Source organism: Falco biarmicus, chromosome 1 (assembly GCF_023638135.1).
Source record: "Falco biarmicus isolate bFalBia1 chromosome 1, bFalBia1.pri, whole genome shotgun sequence".
In the NCBI taxonomy this organism is placed as follows: domain Eukaryota; kingdom Metazoa; phylum Chordata; class Aves; order Falconiformes; family Falconidae; genus Falco; species Falco biarmicus.
The window spans coordinates 108,764,453-108,783,621 of record NC_079288.1 but is presented as its reverse complement, the minus strand read 5'-3'; the positions used below and the strand labels follow the sequence as shown (position 1 = coordinate 108,783,621).

Sequence of the window (19,169 nt, the reverse complement as noted above, 5' to 3'; positions counted from 1 at the left end):
TGGTGCTCTTCCCCCAGAAAATTTGCAACCCAGTTCCTAGATAAAGCATCATGAGAAAAGGAAGCGTGGGAACTCAGTGTAACTGGATTACAAGAGAGATGCTTCCTGTGCTTAGTCTCGTCTGTGATGGGAGGGGGCCATGCAGAAGCACTAAGATAGCCAGCCTGCAGTGCGCTCTCCCCTCTGGGTGGAAAGAGGGCTAGGGGTCCGTGAGCCCTCAGCCAGATGGTTACTACAGTGTTCTACCTAATGACATACCTTGCATTGTTTCCTTTTCAGCACTTGTCGTGGCTGTCCTGCGCTTCATTCAGCTGAAGCCGAAGGTGCTGAACCCTTGGCTGAACGTCAGCGGCCTGGTGGCATTATGCTTGGCCTCTTTTGGGATGACCCTCCTCGGCAACTTTCAGGTACTGTGCTCTAGGCTTGGGCCACTGTGTCCATGCTGTGAGATTCCTGCTTTTCTAGGACATCTGCTTTGGTCTTTGAACTGCCTGTGACGTGAGCTCAGGAGATACGTTAGGCTGTGCCTCAGCCTGCCTTGTACCTGCTCTGCCACCTCTGTCTGCTGCTTACGTAGCCCCACTGACATGCTGAGATGAAGTGCCACAATAATTTTTCACATATTCCCAGTAGGATTTGCACCTGCGTGCTTACCCTCGACCTGCCAAGAGTCTGAGCAGGGACCCTGCTGAGCTTCTTGAGCCTTAGGGGTTGGCACAGATGGTTCTGGGTAAAAGGACTGACCTGGAAGTTTACGTACGCACCTGCGCGAACGGGCGCACAGCTGCCCGTACAGATTTAGCAGGCAGTTCAGGGTCCTTCATTTAAAACATACCTTGTTTAAACCCACCTTCTGCTTGTCCTCAGACTGGCCACGAGAGGGACACAGCAGAGGAACGCTACAAGGGTGCCTGAGCAGAGGGTCCCTCCGCTTCCCGATCTGTTCTGCAACATTATACAAACAAGCAAGCAAGCTGTCAGAGCCGCAGCGTTGCTTTGTATGGTTGGGTGTTCACTGTCATCACAAGCGTGTCTGTTAGGTCTGCAGTGAAAATCGTGGCATTAGAGTCAGTGGCCCTTAGGTTTCCCTATCCCTTTGCTGTCCCTGATGCTCTGCCTCTCACTGGGGTGCAAGTAATGACCCCCAATAATGACAGGAACAGAGAAAGTTCAGTGTAGGCTGATGTCTTTCCTGGCTTTGCAGTCGGGGAGCTATTTTTCCTGCCAATGCAGGAAGGGTGAGTAGCGGTTTGGGATGTGGAGCAATTGCAGGAGCTTTGTGTCCTTTCATATTTTTTTTATTGTTTTTTAATGAGGTGTGAGATAATTTGACTGTTTGGGACCTGGTCTTCCTAATTCCACAGCACCAGACAAAAACCTGGAGTCTTGTTTTTTTCATGAGAGCTTCCCAGCTAGGAACTATGAGGCTTTTGTAACAGCTTTGTCTAGGTATGAGAAGAGTATTTCTAGTACAGGGAAGGTACTAGGAAGCAGTTTCAACCTCTCCTTCCTTTTTTTTCACTCCTTGGAGCAAATTATTGTTATTTAAAAGTGGATACTTTGAATCATGCCTGGTTATAAATTCTGAACTAATTATCCACTCCTTGTTAGTTACCTGTATCCTTGCTTAGATCTTTTGCCAAACCACAAAAGCATGAAACCCTGTTTTTCCCTGCCTGATTGCTAAGCTGAATGTGGCATTAAACCATATTTCTGGAAAATTACAGCTTGAGTGTGTTAGAGGGACGTTATGGCTGAGTCCCTTGCAGTGCAGGCTGCCTTGGGAAAGGCAGCTCAATCCCATTTTTGTGGGCACTAGAGTTATGCAAAGCCAGAGGGGCAGGGCAGCATTTGAACGTACCCTTGAAAAAAACCTCGAGGTAGGGAGGAGAGGGGAAAGATTAGTGGAGGCACAGTAACTAGACTATTATCTTGTAGACTGCATCTTGTTTGGTGCAAATTTATTAAATCACCAAACAGGAATCAAGGCTGCAGGGAGGAATTACAGACTGCTGTTTTTTCTAGAAGAGCCTCAGAAGCAGAAGGAAAGAGAGATTGTCTGGCTTAAGTCTTGTCCGTGCTGGGCTTTCTGAATGAATTTGCAGCCTCAGGGGATCTCTTTGCAGATTCTTGCTTGTTGAACCTGGCTGTCCTTTTGCCTTGTGGCATTGCACAGTCACTGAGCCCTGTGAAACATGAGAGCCCAAGGAAGAGAGAAGCACTTGCACTCCAGAGAGGTTGGGTTCATATTGCCTCAGACCCCAATGGTCAAGGATGGGCAGGAGAGGGAACAGACTGTCAAGCTCTTTGGTCATAGAAACTTGCCAAACCAGGAGCATGTGTCTGTGTTTTGGCTTGTGCTAGCTCAGCAGAGGTGGTAGGGCTTTGGCCACCCTCTGCCCCAGGCAGCACTGCTCCATGCAGCTGGCACTGAAGGTCGCACAGTTTGTGTCCAATGCAGGGAGCTGTACAAGACCCCAGTGGATTGTCCTTGCCTGCCCTGGCCATCATATCAAGCCAGGGAAGGATGTACTTCTGAGCGCTGTGTTAGTGAGTCTTGTCAGGGAGCTGTGGAGGCAGTCCCCAGGCAACTGCAGTTTCCACTGTGTTTGGGCTTTGAGCAGTAGATCTGCTTGACTGTGACAGCTGTCAACTCGTCTTGGTTATGTGATACCTTACACCTTTGCCAGAAGAAATGATACAGCATCTCTGTCTCAAACCCCAGTTATTCCCACTCTCTCTATCCCACCCAGCAGCTAGCAGCTAGCTCCTGTTGCATCCAAACAATGACCATTTTGTTTGTTCCTAGCTTTCCAATGATGAGGAGATCCACAATGTGGGCACATCGCTGACCTTTGGTTTTGGGACCTTGGCGTGCTGGATCCAGTCTGCCCTCACCCTCAAGATCAACCTGAAGAACGAGGGACGGAAAGCTGGGATTCCACGAGTTGCGCTGTCAGCCAGCATCACCCTCTGTGTGGTGCTCTGTATCCTTTTGTCCTGCTCCCTGGGAAGCCAGGTATCATACGTATCTGACACTCTCTGCAGCAGGGAACGTTGGCTCTTCTCGCATCCTTTCTAGGATCTCAAAACATTTAGGAATGCTGTGTAGCTTGCCTTCATGGCATGATTGGCTCATTTTGCTACTTGTGTTTTACCAGAAGGCAGTGTTTCATAGATGGGCTTACTTCTTTCATAAATGTTTCTAAAACTTGGTAGTGATATCCAAAGTGGTTACAATATTGCATAGTATCTGTGTGATTTAATGGCACCACTGCTTACCTACACAGTAGCATTTAAGATTATGCAAAATACTGAGATACAAAATCTCAGGAGAACAAAGGAACAAGGGAAGAAAAGAGATTTCTGAAGATGAGAAGATTTTGATGTGTTTATTGAAATGCTCCAGGGTGGTAGATCTAGCTCTGCCTTTTAAAATGCTTAGCGTAGCCAAGAGCTGCTGGGTCATGTAAGCTTTGGGTAGGACTAGGTACTTTGCAAATGAGGTTTGGGCTGTGGGGTCTGTGGTCACTCAGGCTGGATGTACATGTGGCTTCCTCTCCACCTTGTGCCTGTCAGCCCCACTCCAGACCTTCTGTTTACACCAGCACTCTGTACACTGGGTGTTTGTTTAGGGTGGATCCATTCACTGCATAGTTGCATCAACTTAGTGCTGGGATAAGCAAGAGGTCAGGAATAAATGGCAAGGAAGATAATCCCCCTCTTCAGGGAACAGCCTGTTCTTAAAACAGTTGCTTAGTCACTTGGTTGGTTTTGAAGATTTCAGTCAGTGTGCAGAGGAATAGCAGATTGACGTGAAGATGTACCATCAGTTGCCTCTTAAGCTTCCTTGGGAAAATCTGGAGGTGAGCATCATACCTTGGAGTACATAACGTAGGAGTTTGCCTGTGGTGCTCCCCTTGCCCCAAGACCATAGGTCCTCCAGGGTGTGTATGGGGTAGGGCTGCATGTGAGGAGCTGGGCCAGGCTCCTGCTATGCTGCTGTCTTCAGAGGTGTCTGCCAGGCTGGGAGCAGGAGCAGCCAGGTACGCCAGGGTGTAGCTGCTCCTGTACTGACATGCTGGGTGCGCCCAGCCCTCCCCAGCTGGCTGCATGGCACTGAAGGCCTTGGGCCCTCTGTGGAGGAGGGCAGGCTGAAGCAGGAGACCCATTCTGTGCCCCCCTGCCTCTCCAGCTCTGAAAAAGCTTGGGGCTGGCTCCCTATCTCATGTGGCTTGTGCATAACCCTTGCACTGCAGGGAAAGAAGATGATATTTAAAGACAGACACAGAATGCTGTTTGCTGAAATGAAGCTTTGGTTGCCTACACTAAGCCCAAGATGAAAAGTCTCTGATTATTGGCTTTGTGCAGTTAAAGCATAGGAGATGCTGCTTGTTTATTTGTTTTACCTGTGAAGATTTGTGATGCTGCGTTCTTGAAGTACAGAGGAAATCCCGAGAGACAGAAGAGCCAGTAGGTTTAGAGGAGATGTGCACTGGGCTAGGGCAGGTCCCCAGCTGAGGAGAGGGCCCCTTCTGCTTTAGGGGAGATGAGAACTGCTTTTATGGAGTACTCCCAACACAACCCGAGGCACAGCAGTGAGAGACCCTGATGCCAGGCAATATGTGGTCCAAGCACACGGGTGCATGAACCTGGAGGATGGTTTCTGTCTCTGGCAGCATTCTTTCTCCTTTAAGTATAACATACCATGTTGTTTAGAATGACGCTTCCTGGATTTCACAGAAAGGGATGATTTTGCAGGCTATCTAAAGAGAATGAAAGTTTGCACAATGTAGGTTGAAGGGTGTCCCCATTGCCTGCGGTGCAGAGATCTGATCCAGCTTTCGCTGGGAGGCTCCTGGCAGGTGGGAGCCCGCAGCCAGATCTCCAGCTTGCTGGCTGTGTCACTGGCTAGTTAGATGTTCAAGCAAGTAATTGATTTCTCTGCACCTAAGTCTTTCCCTCTGTGAATGTTTAGCAGCCTGAATTGGAATCAGGAAGCCCTGGTCTGTGTAGGAGAGCTGCTGCGCTCCACAGGCATTGTTGGACACCTGATATCCCTTCCATCTCTGGCACCACATGCAAGCTCTCCTGAGATGGCTGGCTGGGTTGATTGTCATCTGGGTTGACTTTGATTTTTAAGATTTTGTCTTCCCTGTTGGTTTTCTCTCATCCTGGCAGGTGTCTCTACTCCCACTAGTTCTCCTTGACTTGCCTCTTCCAGATTTCATCCTCATGGCACAAGGCATTCACATGCATGCTTCCAGGATCCAGTGGGGCCTGGTGATGTGCTTCCTGTGCTACTTCGGCACCTTTGCAGTGGAGTTCAGGCACTACAGATTTGAGATTGTTTGCTCTGAGTACCAGGAAAACTTTCTGAGCTTTTCTGAAAGCTTATCGGAAGCCTCGGAGTACCAGACAGATCAGGTGTAGCCTGTCCTCTGGCGGGGGGAGGGGGGGGCAGGTGTGGTTTCATGGGTTAAACATGACCTCATTCACACTTTTTTGATGAGTTTTTTTCATGTGCAATCATGATCATGTTGCCAAAGGGCTCCGAGGGTGGCTGTCTCATTAAGAGCCAAACAAAACTATCTGTCTGCTGGGAGAGGAGTGGACCCTTCTCAGCGGCAGCATTGGGAGCACAAGCTGTTTAGTTTGCGACTGAACAGTGACTCTTTCTGAGTGGCCCTGTCACACTCGCATTGCTCAGAACATTCAACAGCCAGTCCTCACGATGCCCCTCTGAGACAGGCACTCCTCAGCCTGTTCTGCAGAGGAGGAGGTGAAGGAAATGGACTTCTCCAGGCACCAGGAGTCTTCAGGAGTCACCAGTCTGCATCTTTTGTGTGTTTCTTGTGTTGTTTTCTTTGCTGCCAACTGTTGTGACTTGGCAAGATGAGAAAGGGCAGCTGTTTCTTCTGGACCTGGAATCGGGCAGTGGAAAGCCCCGGCTGGCTGGCTTATGTGGTGAGCAGGCAGGCATTTCTTCTATCTGGGAAAGCAGCCGACAGTAAAGCCAGGTTTGGGAGAAGCTGTGTTGTGATCGGGAAGTGAGACTGGGCTGATGTAGCTGGGCAGCCCGTCCCAGGCCAGGGGAGATGGCACAGTGGAGCACTGTCCTCGGCTTTGTGTTTCACACCACAGTGGGGACTGGTGGAAGCCAGGTGCTGAATTAAGATGGGAATGCCCGTGTGCTCTGAAGGTGACCTAGAAAAGGCTTTTCATTATAAGTGTGTAGTGCTTCCACCACATATCATGTGTAGTATTTCAAAAGCTTTTTTTTTTTTATTCCTTGAAGGGGAAAACATTCTGTTGGAGACACTGGGCTTGCCTGCAGCAAGAACAGAACTGTTGCAGGTGGTTCTGGGCGTAGGGTTTGCTTTTGCTCCTTGTGCACTCAGAAGTCAAAGTTCAGATACGCTGACACGAGGCTTGGGCTTAGGGCCCCTCACTGTGGCCTGTTGTCCCGAGTGGAGTCTGCCACACGTTTCAGTGGGCTTCCAAAGTGCAGGGAGGCAGTTCTGCACCAGAGGTTGGGTGATGCAGCCTGAGGGCTGGAGGTGCAGGAAGGGAACAGCAAAACCAGAAGGGCTTCTCCCTCCCTGGAGGGAGATTTTCAGACAGGTCTGTTTTCAAAGAAAAAGCAGGAGCTCAAACCCCCGTTTAGAAACCTGGTTTTGGGAAGGCTGCTGTTTTGGGTGGGCAGGGGAGTGATGGAGGTTGCTTCTCATGAACATGACTCCTGTTTTCATCCATGCATCAGGCTCGGCTTAGGTGTGCATCTTGCCTGAGCTGCAGGCAAGTAATCAGAAATTAAAACAGCGGCAGAAGGCATTTGAAGGGGAGCTCGTGCCGCACCATGGCATTTCTGATAGAGAGGGAAAAGGCACGAGGGCATTCAGTCTTCTGCAAAGGTCAGAGGCCTCTCCTGAAAGGAGAAACAGTTAAGAACTTCTGTCAACTATTGTAAGTAGAAAGCTTTCAGCCAGCCCTTTATCTCCTGTGGGCCAAAAGTTGTTCTCATGCAGCTGTTACAAATCCAGAGCATCTCCAGCCGATGAAGGGTTGTTGTTGGACTGCTGAAGGCCTTCTCCTTGTAGCTGTGTCATTAGTGGGAAGCTTTCCTGGAGGGACACACTAAGGGTGGCCCAAGGGCACAGCAGCATAAGGTGCAGGGCTCCCTAGCAGCACATCTGGGGAGCTCGTCCTGGGTGAGGGCAGGAGGGGATAGTCTGGAAAAGATGCAAGTGGGGAACCTCTCACATGGCCACACAGGCTCAACGCATATGGAGCACAAAATAGCAATTTGTTTTAAGGATGGTTTACTGTAAATAGTCCACTGTGACTTTTTTAAAATTAATTAATACTTTCAGTTTATCATTTTATATTTTGTAATTTTATCAGAAAAAAAAATGTTTGTGATTTTTTTTTTCTTGTCTTTCTTTCCTTTTCCTATATGCAATCCAAACTAAACTTGAGGTTTTTGGTGATAACTCTGTACATTTCTTAGAGTATTTCTAACAGCACATTTCAGTACAACTAAATGACAACTGATATACACTGAAACATGACCACTAAATAAAGTGCTTTTATGGAGAAAGTGAGTTTTATTTTTGTCCCCTACCCCATGCATAGCTTTCTGATGGCAAAGGCAAAACAAAAGGTAGTTGCAGTGTCATGATTAAAATTAACACTTAAGGAAGCCAGGGACTATTCAGCCATGCAGACACACTTATTGTAACAGTGCTAATTAGCAGGCTCTTTCTAGGAGGAGGATCACACTCATACACAGCCCAGAAACGCATCCAGACTAGCTGCCTCACAGCCTTACCTGCTACCATCAGTTTTAGAAGGGCAGTGCTGGCATGATGTGGTTTCCTCCCAAAATGCCCGTCTCTTGCTTGTTCTCTACAGAGCAGACCCCCTCAACAGGGACAGCTGTAGGTGTAGATCAGAGCTCAGGAAGGCAAAGGTATTACATTTCAGCCAGCCACGAGGGCAAGCTCAAGCACAGTCACACAGAAATGAGTAAGTAGCAAGTGACAGCCATGCACAAAGTGCCAGCAGCAGGGAACTGGGGTTTCAGACCGTCTCTGCCTCCTTGATTACCAGGAATAACCTAGTTGTGGCTCTTGCTCCTGCACCCTCCCCGGAGCCCCTGCCGAGATGGTAAGATGGTCAGGGAGGCAACACAGCTTCCTTGGCAGGACAGGGATGTCTGCCTTGAAGAAAGGACCAGGGAGGACGAAAGCAGGAAAACAAATTGTTCACAAGTTTTAAAAAAAGATATTTGCCTTTAGGTGCTGGGATTACTGGTGCTAAACACTGGGAGGCTGAACACTGGGAGGGAGTGAACACAAGGAGAGCAAAGTTGTGGGTTTATTTACTACATTAGGAAAAGCTCCATGACCATCTGATGATATAAACTGGCACAATTTAGATAGGGTGGGTGAAAAGGTCGGGGTTTTAATTCTCTTTAAACACAGCAGGATGTTCCCCTCAGGAGCAGCTGTGTGTCAAGTTTTGCTCACAGCTGACTAGTGCTATGAACGTGTGACGGGGTGATGCTGGCTGCTGAGGAGCACCATGGGTTAGCACTAAGCGAGACACTTCACGGTCAAGCTGACTTTGGTGTTCAGCCAGTTGGATCCCATAGCACAGCACCACGATGCAGCAGTGAGGTGGGTCTAGAATTTAGTTTTTAAAGCTGTATTTCTCTTTGAAATATGAAGCTCTACTTCATTCTGGTAGGCTGGCTGAGCAGCACTAAGCAGCTTCCATATGCAAGTTGTATTGTTTTGTACCTAGACCTGCTGTGGATATAGCCAAGATTTAATTTGTTCCCGGTCTAAAGAGCTTGCCTGCAGCAAGGGCTGGCTTTTGCTGTGGCAGCCCAAACCTACTGTATTATAGCCCACATTTGGCATTTTCTTTTGGGCGTTCTAACTCCCCTAACTCTGACAGTTTTGACTTAGCCAGCAACCCTGTCTGCTAATATCCCCAGTGGTCCCCCTGGGACAGAAGGCCATGCATCTTGTTTGCAGACTGTTTCTAAAAATGATGGAGCTCGTGGTGGGGCGTCTCAGCACCAGATTGCAATGGGTGAGTCTGAAGGAAGCATCCTCTGAGCTAACTGCTAGCTGGGAAAGGGAGGAACAGCCTGGCTCCTAGGTGCTTCTCCCCACCCTGTTCCCAGCTCCAGCTGGCTGCTGCAGCCCTCCATCCTACTGCACAAGGGACCCCACACCATACTCTCTATCCATACCTGCTTGCACTAGTTGTAGGTCCAAGACATGATGTGGGTTTGGTTTTAAATTCTGACTATGGACAAGATTACCTAACATTACACAAGGACAATTCAGGTGAAGCATAGTCTTTTGTGCGTGCACTGCTTTCCCTAAGTGGAGGTAGGCAGGAAAAGTTCAGTGAAAGATGAGATGAGGCTGTAATACGATTTCTCATCATCTGTCAGTCCTGCGTTGCCTGGTCTGATCACCACAGCCACGTGAGTATCCGCTTCCTCGGCCGCATTGGCTTCTGAAACAAATAGAAGTGGGGAAAGCGGAGATGAGACGAGCCCACTGACCTCTTCACATAAGTGTTTTCAAGGCTTGAAGATGCCCCAAAACACTGAAGTGCTTTTAAAGGCTGAGACTGAGAGCAGCGTTTGCACATGATGCTGCAGAGCTCTAGAGAGGGACCAGCTCCCGGCAGAGCCACTGTGGGTCACTAGCTGCTGCATAATGTGACCAGGCAGGAGCTGGTGGCCTCGCCATCCCCTTCCCTCTCCCAGCGGATGGCTGTGCAAGGCGCTGTGCAGGCAGCACGCGCCGGCAGCTCCATTCCTGCCAGGAAGTAGCTGGGCTGTGGTCAGGCTGTGGCGTTACTGAGTCCAGCACCCCGCACTGGGAACCGCTTCTCACAAACTTCCTGAGCACAGCAACAGGCCCCGGGAAGACAAAAACAGGGAAGAGGAGGTAACCTGAAGCTGCCACCAGCTCTGCTGCCATGGCTGGGGAGGGGGTAAGGGCTAACTCCTGGGGACTGTGCTGGCTTAGACTGAGATCACAACCCAGTGCCCTTTCCACCAGAAAAACATTTTCAGCAAGGGCAAGAAATCAATTAGCTTCCTGAGCCTGGCTTTCCAGGGGTCAAGTCTTGACAACCAGAAGCAATATTTTCCTGCTGCTGAGCACAACCTAACAGTAAGTGGCGCAAAGAACCAGCCACCGTGTGTGCCATGTAGCAGCGCAGCACACATGGTCTGTTCCCCCAAGCATGGGGTCACAAAACCCACTGACCCTGTTTTTAAATGGAGTGCGCCAACTCCTCCAGCAAACGGTCCACCACTTCCAAGTCTCTCCTTGCTCGCTGGTGCAAGGGCAGGTTTTCTACTTGACTTATTTTCCCTCGCAGCAGTGCTGCTCACAGATACCCTGCTGCTGTGCCAGAGCCTGGATGCGTGCGGAAGAAGCATGGTAGCATCCAGCCACTGAAGCAAGGTGGTCTGCAGCATTTCTGAGATGCTTGTGACAAGTCAGCAGCAGGCATTGAAAGAGCACCTGCCTCCCTCGCACAGGTAAGAGCCAGCAGGACTGGCAGGCCACCTACCTCGAGGGACATCCGTCAGGAAGAGGATGTTGTTGGTGGCGCACCCAATACTGGCAGCAATCCTTCTGTAGCTCTCGCTTTCTACTTTGGGGCCTATTTTGGTATCAAAGTGGCCGTCAAAGAGCTGAAAAAGAGAAAAGCAAAGGCAGCTGCCAAGTGCCACCTGAAGAGCAGGGCTAAACCTCGCTCCCCAGTGAGACATCCCCTTTCCCTTCCACCACAGCAACAGGGGCTGATGCAGCCGTGCCAGCATGCTCAGCTGGCTGAGCGTAACTCTGCTGGGACAAAGCCACTGCCCCAGCCCCTGTGCACAAAGCATCCAGCAAGGGCAGTTGTGGGAGTGAAGTCCTCTGCAGAGGGAGAAGCTGTAAGGAAGGTGATAAGGTTATCTACCTCTAGGATATCACCTTCTGTAGAATAGCCGAACAGAAGCTTCTGGGCTTCAATGCTGCCCGAGGAGTAGATATAGACCTTCATCCCCGCTTCCCGCCACTTCCGGATGGCTGGAACCACGTCCTCGAAGATTCTGGAGCAAAACAGGGCAACAGGTAAGGGCAAACCCAGAGGCACCTGGAGGGACACCTTTAGCCAGACACTGTCCCCTCAGTTTGCAAGGGGACTTCATTCCCAGGCTGCTCAGGACTCCTGCCAGCGGTGGGTCTGTTTCAGCACCAGGTCACGCATTCCCAGCTCCAGCCACCGAGCAGCTCAGTGACTGCTACACAGACAGCAGCTTTGACGGGCTACTTCAGACCTTTGACAGGAGTTTCTCCAGCCCCTTCAGTTTGCAGAGGGAAGGAAAGGTGGGGGGAAATGGCATCCCCCCGCTGTTCTCTGTGAGGGAGGAATAAGGGGGGAGGACAGAGAATACAGGCTTTTGCATCTTGAGTCCCACCTGCCTTGCAAGCTACAAGTTTCCCTGTTGGTAAAAGCTGTGGCCGTAAGTTCCATCCATACGGGGCAAATGCACCCCACGGGTTCAGGCTCTGCCCACGCGTGGGGAGGAACCGAGAGCAGGCTGCAGCTGCAGGAGCTCAATGAGCAGCACTGTACGAACTGCCTGAAGCCAGACAATAATTTGGGAAAGGAGCGTCCCCTCAGGGACTGAGGTCAGAGCTACTCTACCCAGTGACTCAGATTGTACAGTAGTACCTGTGGGCCAGATGTGTCTCTGGCTTAACTGCACCGCAGAGGGAGAACCAGCTCCTGTTCACTAGGCAGCAGCACCCCTCCCTGTATTCTTCCACCTGGCAAAGGGCTGGGAAGGCAAGATAACAGTCTAGCAATGGGCTGACAATTCTCAAAACAGGAGTTAGGTCTCACTCCCAGGTAGCAGCCACCCAAAGACAAGCCCAGCATCGAGGAGCAAAGCTGCAAGAGAGGGAAGAAGGACCAAAGCCAAGGCAACTGCTGTGTAACTGCTAACGGATGTGTCTGTTCCCTCATACCCTTCTCATTTATACCACGAGATCTCTCTAGTGCTGCAGTTACATGTATGTAAAAGCTTTTTGTATGCAAAGGACATTTACAAGATGATGCGTGTACTGGGGGAATCTGAAAGATAGACGCTGCTCAAGAGGAACAAAGTGAGGCTGACAGTAAGTCCCTCAGTAATACACGTGATGGTTGATAAGGAAAGGCCACAACCAACCTCAGAAGGGTAGGGAAGAGGTTTCGGTTTGGTATGGCAGCATGATGGAGAAGAGGTGGAGGAGATGCAATCCTCAGGGAACTGAGTTTTCATCCCAATCCAAATTGCAGCTTTCCCACCTGCACTGCACAGCTCTGTGTGGCCGCTTGGCCCAAGGCCCAGAGGTACTGCCCTGAAAAGAGGATCTGAGCGCCTGAACACCTCAAGAAAGAGGACTTCAAATACATGCAAAAGGAGGTGTTGGATTGAATTTTGCAGACTTGTAGCAATCAGCTGGCCCTTTGTTCATCTCCAGTTTCTCAGCCATCTGTTCAGGGCTTTGTTATGTATTTAAAAAAAAATATCACTTTTTTTCATAGTTATTTATTAAATGTCTCTGGTGTCAGCTGAAAATATTTGGAGGTTGTATGGCACCTGCAGAAACTCCCAGACTCTCTCATGTTTTCACATGCTGAGTTCAGTGCCTGGATTTCAGACACACATGTGCCAGATACAGTTGGGTGAAGGGGGGACTTTAGAGATCTCACTCCTCCAAGGCTGCCATGCAGCAAGGCTAGCTCCACAGTTTTCGGGCCACTATAAGGCAATTACCCATGTTTTTAAAAAAAAAAACCAACAGGATGGCTGTCCCTCTTGACTTGCTTTTGGGTTTTGTTGCTTTCTCTGGGAGATGTTTACACTTTTCTGTGAGCTCTTTTTCTTCTTCCTCATTCTTCCTTTGGCAAAAGACTTTGTGAACTTAAGGGTTTGTTTTACTTCTTTAGGAACCTGAAATGCATAGTTTATTTAACCAAATACCTCTTGACCTATAAGATCAGGCTTAACTCCAGTTGTCCCTACTTATGCACACTTGTGTTGTGGCTGAAAGATAAAGAGGAACCTGAAGATAAAAAGAAGGGGAAAGGCAGGAAACGTGCAGGTAAGAGACGAAGCAGGAGGAAACAACTGAAAGGACCTCACCCTGCAACTCCAGCTTGTTTAGGCTTGTTCCAAAATGTGAGTGCAATTCAGGGATAAAAAATGCAAGATGGAGAACTGTAAGTTCATACTTGTGCCTCAGTCTCTTGGTTTACCAAGAAATCTCTGTAGCGAAATATTGAGACATTTTCCAAACTTTTAATGCAGTAGTTGTCCCAGATGATTGTTCCACCGGTCATGGGACCAGAATTGCCCCGTCCCCACTACTTTGTTCCTTTCTCAGACCCCATCTCCTTCACAGGCCCTGCCCAGGTGCCTGGAGAACTCACTGTTTCCCAGCATGTACCTGCTGGTTATTCCTTAAGGAGAAACACTCTCACCCACTTGTCGTCTTCCCAGTGGGCACTGAGACAACTTGGTCAATCCCGAGGTTGCCGTAAGCTTTTGCTTCCCTAGACCCAAAGATGAAGCTCAATGGTTTTGTTTCACTGCACGATCAAGTTTGAAATGAAGTGTCTGCAGTTGCTTCCATGACAGCAGCGGCCTGGCTTAAGCCACAAGAGAATGTAAACGTACTGGCTTCCTCCAGTGAGGTAGTAATCCTATTGGCATTTGTACGCGGGGCTGTTTCCAGGAATAGCTTATGCAGCTACTCTGCTAACAAACACCTAGGAGAGATGCACCCCACACCTGCCCCGGGGAAAGGGGTACGCTATTATTACTCACTCTCCTTTGACATGCCCGGTCGTGTAGGCTGCCCTCCACATGTGACCCTGCAGCTGCTTCAGTGCTGTGGTCTTCCTGTCCAGAGACATCTGCCAGTGAACATTGTCCACCACCGCCTGGATGACCCGCTCCAGCTCCTCTTCCCCGCTTCCGCTCTCCAAAGGGATGGGCACGGCCCCATCCAAGCTGGAGTCCTCCTGAGCCTGGAAATCATTCATGATAAAAAGAGGTAAGGGAAGAGGTGGGGTGGTCTCAATATCTCGATGGAGGAAAGGGGTCCAACACCTGCATCAACGCACCTCTCTGCAGGACACGCTGGAACTGCTCTTCCCATGAAGGGTTACAACACTGAATGCTTTCCTCAATGGGAAATTCAGACTCCAGTTGTGTCTAGAAACACTTGCTTGGATTGTACTTTCCAAATCCCACAATTAGCACTATTGTAGCTGTATTGTAAATACTCTTAACAAGAATTATACTTGCTTAAGTATTTAATTGCTGAAATTAAGGCAAAGAAGCAAATATATCTATTGGCTTCAGATAGCCACAGGTCTCCGAGTGGTGCCATGTCCCTGTACAGAGGCAGGATACGCTGCCCTGTGTTGGACGAGTACTCTGCTGTCCCTCCACACTGCTTCCCAAACAGGCACCTGGAAGCCACAGGTGGTGGATTCAGCAAGAGAAGGGCACAGTGCAGGCACGAAGCTGAAAAGCTGTGGTTTGACGCTTGCTCAGGGGCCGTGAAGACCAAGGCGAGCTGAATGAAACAGCTGAGCTGCTGCCTACCGAGCACCAGCCCTTCCCTGAGCGCAACTCCAGGCTTTGGGTAGGGGAGAATCCACCCATCGAGGCAACCAGCCTCTGCTGGGGGGCAAAGAGAGGTACGGACTCGAGTTGGGTGACTGGGGGAATCTGAGTGACCTGAACCAGCAGAGACACGGTACAGCTCCATTACTTCACCTGTTTCCTCAGAAGCCCGATGTCTCGCTGGCACTCCTCCTCCTCCCAGTGAGCGTGCAGATACTCCTTCACATTGTCTTTGATGTAAGGGAACAAGGTCTCCTGGCAGCACACAAGAAAAACAAGGCAGCTCCTTTAACCTAGCAGAGGTAAGCCTGACCTTATTTTAAAGCAACCGTTTGCACATGCCGGTGTGTGCAGCTATTTTCTCTGCTGGAGCTTCCCCTGCAGCGCTGCAGCTTGTGAAGCCGCCTGCCAGGGGTGCCACTGGCTGCAGCCCGGAGCCAGCCTTGGGCCAACATCAGTGCAGGTGGATTTTTTGCACAAATGCTTAGGCAGCTTCAACTTTTAAATCCCAGGGTGGAAAAGGTGGGTGATAACTTTTCCTGGGCTTGTGAAAAAGTGTCTCAGATGGCAGACAGGACCCCAGGTTCTCACCAGCTGATAAGTACAGGGCTGACTGTGTATGTACTCTGAACTGACAAGTTACAGTGCTCCTATTTTTAATGGGGTGCTTGTCCTAACGTTCTGAAAACACAGCTCAACTTCTCACCAGAGCTAGAGGACCTTTTGAAAATGGAAAAGTCTATTTGGTGACACTGAGCTCCATAGGACAGTCTTGCAAACAACATGAAAAAGGGTTAGGAAAAAGTGCCATGGGAGAATGCCAAACCTTCCTGGAGATCCCAAGGGCACCTGAAATAATTACAAATCACTCTCATTAGTGGTGTTTCACAACTGAGAAGCCACAAGCGGCTGCCACGACAGCACCTCTGGGTGTGGAAGAGCCTGAGGGCAAGGGGAAGGGTGGGAAGCTCCTGCCTTCAGGTACGGAACCAAACTTTTCTTAACAGGGAAAAACAAGGAATGGGGAAGAGATGGGAAGAAACTAACCTGAACTTGTCTCTCCTCAAAAAATGGCCAGTGATATTTTTCTCCTCACTGTATGTCACCTTTGTTTACTGAATTAAGAAAACGGTGGTGCTAAAAGCATGGATGTGGTGGCAGAACTGCAGGATTTTCTATTACTGTAATATTGTGTTTTCCATGTTGTATATTTTAAAAACAATGTAAATTTAGGGGAAAGGAAAATGTCTTAAACGCCTAGAGAATTACCACAAACGTGTCCAGGGAAATCAACAGACTTGCAATACCCCCTATTACCCTCTCAATTCCTTTATTTGAGCATAGTTGCTTTCAAAGTCTTTTAAATCATGGAAGAAATTAAAGAGCAGCCACTGGGAAATGCAACCAACTCACTGCCTTGGTTTAACTTCCCTTTACCTTGGATGTCAAAAGGTCCCAATTGCTTTCCAAAAGCAGTGTTTTGTGCTCTTGTGCTGGCGAAGAAAAACTTCCAAACAGGCTTCAAAAGCACAGTGTATTCTGTGATTCAGTGGATTTTAAAAGGGTAAAAGCCTTGGCCCGCTGGCAAACACATGGATGTCTGTGGTCCAGGAGGGGACACCCATGTGGCAGCTGGAGTGGTGGACAGTCAGGGTGACAGTTTACGGATGTCTAGAGTGATCCTAGGCAATGATGTACTAAGTTTAAAAGGCCATGAGTTTGTGTGGAAGAAAGATTCCTTGGCATGGAAATACCTCCATCTCCGCGACTTCAGCTTTCAGCAAAAGTTGGTGGCTGCAAACTCCTGAATAGGTTTAACTGGGGCTGTTGCTGACCTTTATAGGTTCACCCGCTTTTATCTTGGCTAGCAGGAGACCTAAGCCTGCCTGTGCACAGTTCCCATCGCTCCGTCCATCTCCCGTGCGTGCTGGGGAGATGGGTGCTATCACCTCACCACACTGCCAGCCAGCTGGGCTCCCCAGTGACATCCAGCCCCAGATGTGGCTGCCTCAACACAGCCTGGCAGGATGGAGACACAGCCGTCAGCAAACACGGCTCAGCAGCCCTCCTAAGCCTTTGCAACTGCTCACAGCAATGTTAAACCCAGTAGAGGAAGGGTGGTACTTTTATCATCAGTCGACACCCACATAGCACGCCATCACTAGCACTTGTAGTATTCCAAGCAACCAGGGTCAATTTTCCTCCTAATGTCTATGCAAACTGTCACAAAGTTCAGTGACAATCTGCTCTTTTACAGGAGATGTGGCAAATGCCAGGGGATGTAGTTTATCACATTACATCTCTGCCCTGCCATTTACTTTTCTCTGCCAGGGTGGGCCTGGCAAAAGAGAAAATTTGGTGACCTCTAACTAGGGGCCATCAAATATTCTCTTTTCTGGTATCGTTCCTTAATCCACCCATCAACTGGCTTGTGCTCGTTCTATTTCTTTACTTTGCATACTCAATAATTTTAATACTAAAGAAAGGATTAAATAAAATCCTTTAATGGTAACAAATGAAAATGCCTGCAGAACCAGCAGTGGGCCTTTCAAAGAGAAATACAGGCTCTATGGAGTTTAGCTGAAAGTCCAAGTGAAATAACTTTGTTTCAAGCATTTCCAGCAAACCAGGTTTCATCGAGAGCCATAACTCATTCAGCCTCCCTACAAGAGAAAGAACTCTGGGTAGGAAACCATCGCAGGCATATCGCATGCTATTTGCACAACAGCAAAATGGACTCAAGGTGGCTATTAACCATCTTTGCTGCTCTGAGAGATGTTCATTAATAAAGCTGAGCTGTTCAAACTGTTTAAATGGAAAGATATCGAGGGGAGGGAGGCAGCTGTAATGCCATCTAGACCCGAAGTTTCTTCAAGAGCACTGGAAGAACGCGGACAGGGAAGATGTAGGTCACGTTGTTCATCTGTTAAACTGTGTTAGCAGAAACACCTGGGAAGCTTGGCAAGCGCCTTCACCCACGTGGGTCACAAAGCACCGGCAACACAGATCCACTGAAAGCCGTAAAGTCTCCTGGAGAAATACAGGTTAATGGCAGGAGCTCGGACAATTGCCTTCAGTGGAGATTGCTCCTTCCTTCGAAGCACACCAACCTGGTTAGGGACCAAATCCTCCAGGAGAGGGGGGGGCCGCAGCAGCTGGAGTGTTAGTGGCACAGTTACAGCACTTGTCCGGATGCCTCCCGCTGGTCCCGTCCCCCCCACCCGCCCCGGCACTCCGGCTTCGGCACCTAAACCACCGTGTGCAATAGTCCTACATCTTTTCCGAAGCCCGGGAAGCCGCCCGTCGGGATGTGCTGCCGGTGCAGCCCTCCTCAGTGCACCTGCCCCCCGCACTGGTGCTGTGCGGGAGGCGCACAGCTGGGGACACATCTGAGCGCTGTGCGAGAGGCGGGGACACAGCTGGGGACACAGCCGGGCGCTGTGCGAGAGGCAGGGACACAGCTGGCTGCATGGCCCTGGGAAGGGAACAGGCAGCGGGGCACCCGGCGGCGGGACCCCGGCCCGCTGCAAGCCGGGGTGCGGGGCTGCGGCGGCAGCGCGCTGAGCGACAGCCATGCTGCGGGGGCTGCTGCCAGGCGAGGCCCAGGGCGCTCCCTGTAGCCATGAAAAACCCACTCACTGAACGGGAACGGCTCCCGCTCCACTGCCCACGGGCGATCGGTAAACCCAGACCGATTTTCCCCTGGGTGTCATTCCGAAAAACGCAGAAATGAGCCGCGGTTGGCGCTGCCGGGGCGGCCCCGGCCGCCCGCCACCCCGCAGCCGCTCCCGCCCCGGGTCGGCACCGACGTGCGGCCGGCGCAGCGTGCCCGCCCCGGCTGCCGGGGCTGGGGGGGTGGGATGTGTCACGATAAAGACGGCGACGCTATCGGGGCCCCCGGCCGTGTGGGGAGGCCGCCGCCGCCCGGCCCGCCGGGTCTCACCTGGACGAAGGCGATGGGGGTGGTGGTGCCCTCGATGTCCAGCAGGATGGCGCGCACCTCCGCCGGCACCGGCAGCACGCCCATGGCGGCGGCACGTGGGGCGCACCGGGGCCGCTCCGCCCTGCGGCTGGGCGGGGGGCCGGGCCGGGCCGCCGACACCGATCGCGGGGGGCGAGTGCGGCGATGGCGGCGCCCCGGCGGCGGGGAGTGCCGCGCCTCCTGTGCCCGCCCCCGGAGCGCCCGCCCCGCCCCGCCGCCGCCTGAACGGGGTTTTTGGGTTGCACCGGTACCCCCACCCACCTCAGCTCCGGCGCCGGAGCCCGCCTGGCCCGGTACCCCGGTGCGCGTGCCCCCGGCGCCCGGGGCGGCGATCGCCGCCTCGCCCCAGGGCCCGCGGCGGGAAGGGCGCGGGGAGCACCGAGCCGGCGGAGAGGCGAGGCGGGCGGTGGCCGGGCTCCGGGCCCCGCGGCGGGCAGGGCAGGGCAGGGCAGGGCAGGGCAGGGCAGGGACCCA

At 51.0% G+C, this 19,169-nt stretch overlaps 2 protein-coding genes across 7 annotated transcripts in view; one reads left to right on the top strand and one right to left on the bottom strand.

Moving 5' to 3' along the window:
* Positions 1 to 7,600, top strand: part of TMEM150C (transmembrane protein 150C) — a 25,989-nt gene extending 18,389 nt beyond the window's left edge. For all 6 annotated transcript variants that reach the window (XM_056359133.1, XM_056359125.1, XM_056359111.1 and 3 more), the window contains 3 exons: positions 280 to 407; positions 2,810 to 2,987; positions 5,225 to 7,600. In XM_056359133.1, the coding sequence (XP_056215108.1) occupies positions 280 to 407; positions 2,810 to 2,987; positions 5,225 to 5,433 (515 nt within the window). In that variant the 3' untranslated portion in view covers positions 5,434 to 7,600. The remainder of the gene's footprint in view (positions 1 to 279; positions 408 to 2,809; positions 2,988 to 5,224) is intronic.
* On the bottom strand, positions 7,580 to 19,169 carry ENOPH1 (enolase-phosphatase 1). The gene is made up of 6 exons (XM_056359199.1): positions 18,657 to 19,169; positions 14,867 to 14,968; positions 13,907 to 14,109; positions 11,005 to 11,137; positions 10,612 to 10,735; positions 7,580 to 9,537 (listed from the first exon to the last, which is right to left on the bottom strand). The coding sequence occupies exons 1-6, from the start codon at positions 18,738 to 18,740 to the stop codon at positions 9,398 to 9,400; spliced, it is 786 nt and encodes a 261-aa protein (XP_056215174.1). The 5' UTR covers positions 18,741 to 19,169; the 3' UTR covers positions 7,580 to 9,397.